Below are 6,172 nucleotides of genomic sequence, written 5' to 3'. Positions count from 1 at the left end.
TTACCCCCTACGTGCATCCACCGCACTGTTCCAATGAGTGCTGCCCGTCAGTAGCAACATGCGGAACAGTACATCCGCGCCGCGCCCGCTGCGTGTTGCCCGTCAGTAGTACTCAGTTACTGCATGCAGAACTGCAGACTGCGCGATGACAGCAGCCCTGGAACACCACATGGAGATGATGATTGAAGCGCCACCTACGAAGGTGAGATTGATACGATCATACGAGCAGACTCAGAGCAATGAACACTTGAGCCATGGCACCAGCTATTGCACGGCCCAGACTGCAGCAACAGACATGAAATGTCACGTGGTGCTGGCGAGTGAAGAGCCACACCGATTTCAGCCGTAGTGCAGGCAATTTGATTATCAGTCTTGATAAAGCGTTTAACTCTGGGTTGCAGATAATAACTAGCTAACAATTGAGAAATCCAAACATAAGAGTAACCACCGGCTGTAATAGGGGGCTCACATTGCATTCAGTTTTCTTTCTTTTTCTTCGCTTAAAATATTTAGTTTCTGGCAGGTGTATACAAGTAGCCGGGGAACCTGCTCTGGAATACAACTCTGGATCGATGTTGATTTCCTCACCCACATTACAAAACTATGTCAAAAATCTCAATGGCACACTGATGGCTCAGATGTAAAAGAAACGACAACACTACGATCTTCTGTCCGACTTGTAATCATTTCTCTTCTCTTCGGCTTCTTTTCTCTTTTGTTGCCTGGAAAATAAAAATGGGATGTTATAGTGGAACAATTGTAATAGAACAATACAGTTCCTGTAAAAGATCTTGTGCATTGCTATCATGTCAATTTGCACGGTGATACAATTAGATCCACCAAATATATCGCTATCCCTTCAGTGTTTGTCATCATTATATAGTACCATTACAGGTTAGGAAAAAAAATTCTTCTGCTGCTAAGCAGACCATTAGTTTTGATTCTACCATCTATTTTTATCAGGCTTTCTTTTTGTGATCCCTTTCTCATTTGCTAGTTTGTTTTTACCAGTTTCTATGCTAATTTTTTTGTCTAATGCTGTCAGGCATATTCGACTTTCCAAATATGGCTTCAATGGCTGCGGATAGCAATCATATATACTTCTAGCTGTGGTAATTTTGCCACTTAGGGTTTCTCGGTTGTAACATCAAATTCAAAGATTGTTTTATTCATTCAAACATGGTCACTTAATCGCAAGCAGGCACTTTGGAATCATAGCAAAAAAGAATAGGTGACAAAAAATGGATGTTAGCCAATGTAGTGCTGGTATAATAGCAACATATTTTCCGAGCAAATAATAAAAGTCCAAAGATCAGTCATGTTGAAACAACAGAACTTACGCAAAAGCAGCATATCCAGCACCAACATTAGCAGCAGAATTCAAAAGTGCTGCAGAAACTGTTGCTGATAAACTGTCATGTCCACTAGGAACTGCAGGGTTCTTAACATCCCCATCAACCTAACAAATAGCAGCAAAACACAAGTCAACCTTGAAGATCAACATTCAAAACAAGGATAAATGCCTTGAGTGGCTGATTAAACACCTTATCCCATTTCGACTTTTTGTTTGGCCTAGTCTCCTTTTTTACACCTTCTGCGGGTACCGGAAGTGTCGCAACACCAGCTAAAGCTGAGTATATAACAAACGTCAATATTATCAAATAAATATTTGTGGGGCAAGTGATGATAATCTGCCAAAACATAAGATGCAACTGCTTCATGTTCATTATACCTGGAATCTTTGGCATTGATGCACCAATCGAAGGTTGTACTCCTCCAGGAATAAATTCAACTTTTGGGCTTTTTTTCCTTTCCTGTTCCTTCCTCTCAAGTTCTCGCTTCATGTCAGCTTCTGCACTCAAATAGAACACATAAGATCAACATTGGAATACCATTATATATCAACAAAGCAGACAGAACTGTACATTCAGTATTACCATATTAGTGATAATATTATTTTGGCTGGTGGTGGTTGGGGGTGGGGGTGAGCAGTATGCAACAGAACAAGCACAAATCCAATAGATTATACAATTTCGAATTCGTTTCAGAAAAGAAGAACATTGTTCAGCAGACCTTTCCATACTCTGCCCACCCATCTAATTTGGTGCTTATAATTGCTGGTGGCATGGTGGATATGGAGACATAGGAATGGTTGTGTGTTTGAAGGGGCATCGCCTAACTTTAATATCACCATGCAAAATATTAGGGATGAAGCCATGTTATGAAGCATACCTGGTGCCAAGGAGCTTACCAGCCTTTGGATGTCAGGTTTTGGACTAGTTGGCCATGGACCCGTGGGCCATGTTTTCTTGGTCCATGCAAGTTGGGTTGGGTTGGGTCGGGGGTGAGAGGGTATATATATGAGTCTTCTTTTTTAAAATGCACAGTTCTCCAGCGAGCTGGAGAGAAGGTTAGTGCATACAATAAAGACCTGAATAGGTAGTTGGGCTTCAATAGTGCATTTTATTCAAAAGTTTGAGGCAAGCATGCACCCTTGACCCTTCAGTTAACAAGTTTCTCAAAACGACATTCTGGATAGGTAGAACAAAGGGATATTTAATAATCTTATTTCCTTAATTGACAATGTGTCACTATTTAGCCATTAAAGGAAAGATTTTTTTTTTAACACAGAATTATCTAGCAATCAGCAATACATAACCCAAGAGGACAGTATATTGAATAAAAACACATACCTATCTCATCATAGTAGTCAGCTTTGTCATACCCGTAAGGATCAAAGACATCCTTACTGAAACAGGTCCCTATCTGATCAATTTCTTGATACCGCACAGCATGCTGCAAGAAGTCAGGATTTCTGTAATCCTTCCTGTTGCGCACTTCAGCATTAAAGCTCTTTCCAGCCCTTTTGTATGCAAGGAACCTGTTAATTTTTTGCTGCACAAAAGAGAAGTACAACAGTAGAATGAGTTTCTAAGTAGATACTTGCGGTAAGAACCAACCCAAGAATAAGTATCAAGGTGCATAACAACATAATGATGCATTCCTAGCACAAATCTTACATGAGAAGAAACAATACGAACAGTTCATAAAACTTGGAAAGAGAGCAGCTGACAGAAGAAAAAAGAATAGGAGGGCCTTCAAGAATTAGAATAGATGAAACGATGAAGTAGAACTATCACATAGGACATAGCCTTTCCTCGATAAAGTCCTGATAGAAGATACAGGTGTATAAATGTCTGATAGAGATGTTCAGCTTTGCCTTCTTATCAGATGCCAGCAGATAGTTTCATCCATTTTAAAGTAGAATATGGAGTTCATCTAACACAGTAATAAGAAAGATGATCTGTGTGAAAATATGACTAAGCAGTTTATGATAATATGATGAAAAAAAGGTGTTATAATAGTTTGATCAAAGGATAACCTGTAATGCTGCAGAGCATTTTCTAGTCACGGGTGGAGGAAGGAAACGACTCAATGGATCATCAGTTTCACCATTAGTGGAAACATCAGTAGTTTCCTCCATCTGGGCATCTTCAATTTCTGCTCTAGTTACATCTACTGCCATGTCCGTCCCTACTTGGTTCTGCTCAAGCGCATCAGGATGCTGAGACATTTCTGCTTGAGTATTTGACGTCATAATATGAACTGTACCTGAGGGAGTTCGTTCTTCAAGATTCCCTAGAAAAGAGAAGGCATTATGTTAGGTAATCTGATGGATGTCTGACAATTGACAATAAAATGACAAAATTGCTCCGGTCAAGAATAGAAAGCTGCTCCACGCATTTTTTTCTGCAGAGGTCAGGACTACACACATCAAGGATCAAGCATCAGATATAGTTAAAGAAACAAAAATATCAAGAACTCCAGCTATGTGGTCAGTGGCATAGCATTACAATAAATGATGTATCAAAAAGAATGGGAATGCACATATTTTTGCTTCACAAAAATCAAACATTGTACAAAGTACTAAAAACAAATGCAAATTTTTGAAAGCATATGGCATGTGCTTGCCTCTGGAATGACATTAATTCAATTTCACAGCTTCCTGAGATTGACAGTGCACTTCCAGCAGTTAAAAGCAATCACAGCTTTACAAAATTGACTAAACCATGGTACTCAGGCCAAGGCTAAAGAACCTACATTATTGGTTCGTGTTTTGAAAGAATGCTCTTCAGAGCTCTCAACAAATGCACCAAAATGTCAAAAATTCACTCATTGTACAAGATGCACAACAAATTTCCTAGCAAAATTTAAACATCCGGAAAACAGATCAAGGTGTCTCATCTAACTAAAAGGTTGCGATAAGATTTAATCGAAACAGTAATACTAAATCTAGGAATTATCACAAAACCTAGCATTTCTTTCATTAATCGAAACAGTAATACTAAATCTAGTAATTATCACAAAACCTAGCATTTCTTTCATTACAATGCCACACTACTACCCAACAGTACACTATATCTAGTTGGCTACCAGAGAATTTTATTTTCTTCCATTGTATGCCCACTACTGATGCCACACAAGAGATTGCAACCCTTCCTACATTAAATTGATCACATCTTTGTGTAACATTAGAAACCGTCAAGATCAAGCATACCAAAGCGTAAGAAGCCAAGGATACTAAATCTAATTGCACAATACCCGTATCAAGGCATGGCATAGATAGTCAAACATTTTATCAACTGGTTTCACCTAATGATTTCAAAATAACTACCAAGTATATGACCAGTTGCATCCTATCCTATTGAATTGATTGGTTCCGCTATGAAAATTCCACTCCTGGAATAACAGACAATTACGGCATATAAGGTGACATAATCATACATTCGAGCCATTTGAATAACTATAGCAATAGTCTCATTACTAGGCCATGTGCCATGGCAAGCATGCCCACTATGCATGATATTCACATGGAAGTAAAAATTGGTACTATAAACATAAGGAGAAATGCAGAAAGAACATAAGAACATGTCAGATATAAATCCTTAGTTCTGCATAACAAAATTTGTGTGGGGATTGGGCCAAATTTATTTTATTTGCATTATAATTTAGCAATGTATGGTCACAGTCACCACAATTACACAATGCATGAAAAGTAATGAACATAACTAGTTAGAACTTACCCTCAGCTGCCTGTGCATCTGAGCCAGATCTGTGTGCGCCGCTCATGATCTCCCCATCCTGCAACCAATCCACACTAACAACATCAATTCAGAAAATCAGCAGAGGTCGCGAGCAGCAGTACTGAACACATACTTCACCGGCTCTACCTCCTGCTCGGGCGACATGGCCATCTCGTCGTGCGCATAGTCCACGATTGCAAGCGCCCCTCGCCGCGGAGGACGCGGCAGGTCGGGCGGCAGCGCGGAGGATGGGGCCCGCAGAGGGGAGGGGGACGAGACCGCAAAGGGCGACGAAGAGAGCCGCGAAGGCAGCGGCGGAAGCTGCCCCCGCGCCGGGGAAGGGTGGGGGCTCGCTAGGGTTTTGCGGCCTGCCGACTCCTCGGGGAGGGAAGGCAACGGAGGGCCCAGGGAAGGGGTGGGATCCTCGCCCCCGGCTTGGGAAGGCAGCGGCGACGAGGGAGTGACGGGGGGCGCCGCGGCGGCGGCGGGCGGTGGCGGGGAAGGGGGGTTGGGCTCGTCGGCGTCCTCCTCCTCTTCCTCGTCGTCGTTGTACATGGAGAAGAGGGCGGCGATGCCCTCGGTGTCGGACGCCATGCCGATGGGGGAGATTGAGGGAGGAGGGAAGGGTTGGATTGGGGGAGGAGGATGCGAGGCGAGGGCCGCGACGGCGAGGAAGCAGACGGAGGATTTCGGCACAGCGGCAAAGTAGCGTTGGGAAAATTATTTGGCGAGCCTTGCGAATGTGCGCTGAGTTGGGTGTGGACGTGTGGTGTTCGAGTCGGCTGTAGACGATGACGACACGGGCCAACACTCGGGCCGTAGACCGTAGTCTAGATTACAGGCCCATGTTTTTTTTTCAGGGAAAAGTGCTTTGCTTAACATAATTAACTGTGCGGCTAGCTAATCGAGCTAATTCACGAAGCACTCTATTGGGCGCTCTTTCACACACCCACTATTGAGATCTTAGACAACTTTAAACTTAGGCATCATAGTGGATAGCACTTTTCTTATGGTGGTTCTTTGATTGTAACTACTCTCAGCTAATTCGGACATCAAGTTTCAGCGAGCAACAGATAATTTGTACATCA

General features: G+C 42.3%; 1 protein-coding gene across 2 annotated transcripts; it reads right to left on the bottom strand.

Moving 5' to 3' along the window:
- Positions 1-435: 435 nt before the first annotated feature.
- On the bottom strand, positions 436-5,826 carry LOC120673402 (reticulon-4-like). 2 transcript variants are annotated; one of them, XM_039954219.1, is made up of 8 exons: positions 5,218-5,826; positions 5,085-5,158; positions 3,383-3,639; positions 2,694-2,895; positions 1,733-1,852; positions 1,545-1,630; positions 1,341-1,459; positions 436-722 (listed from the first exon to the last, which is right to left on the bottom strand). In XM_039954219.1, exons 1-8 carry the CDS (start codon positions 5,676-5,678, stop codon positions 659-661), a joined length of 1,383 nt encoding a protein of 460 aa, XP_039810153.1. In that variant the 5' UTR covers positions 5,679-5,826; the 3' UTR covers positions 436-658. The 2 variants fall into 2 exon arrangements, with proteins under 2 accessions (XP_039810153.1, XP_039810154.1); XM_039954220.1 differs by having other exon boundaries at positions 5,085-5,142; positions 5,232-5,825.
- Between the last annotated feature and the right edge of the window lie 346 nt (positions 5,827-6,172).

The sequence above is a fragment of the Panicum virgatum genome, chromosome 5N (genome assembly GCF_016808335.1).
Source record: "Panicum virgatum strain AP13 chromosome 5N, P.virgatum_v5, whole genome shotgun sequence".
NCBI classification, from domain to species: Eukaryota; Viridiplantae; Streptophyta; class Magnoliopsida; order Poales; family Poaceae; genus Panicum; species Panicum virgatum.
This window is presented reverse-complemented; position numbering and strand designations above follow the sequence as displayed.

Bases quoted from the DNA above. Each gene is read 5' to 3' on its own strand.
- LOC120673402 (XM_039954219.1), bottom strand. From the start codon at position 5,678: ATGGCGTCCGACACCGAGGGCATCGCCGCCCTCTTCTCCATGTACAAC. The intron at 1,853-2,693 runs GTATGTGTTTTT...ATTTGAGTGCAG, and splicing joins TGACTACTATGATGAGATAG to AAGCTGACATGAAGCGAGAA. The intron at 1,631-1,732 runs GTATAATGAACA...TTATATACTCAG, and splicing joins ATCAATGCCAAAGATTCCAG to CTTTAGCTGGTGTTGCGACA.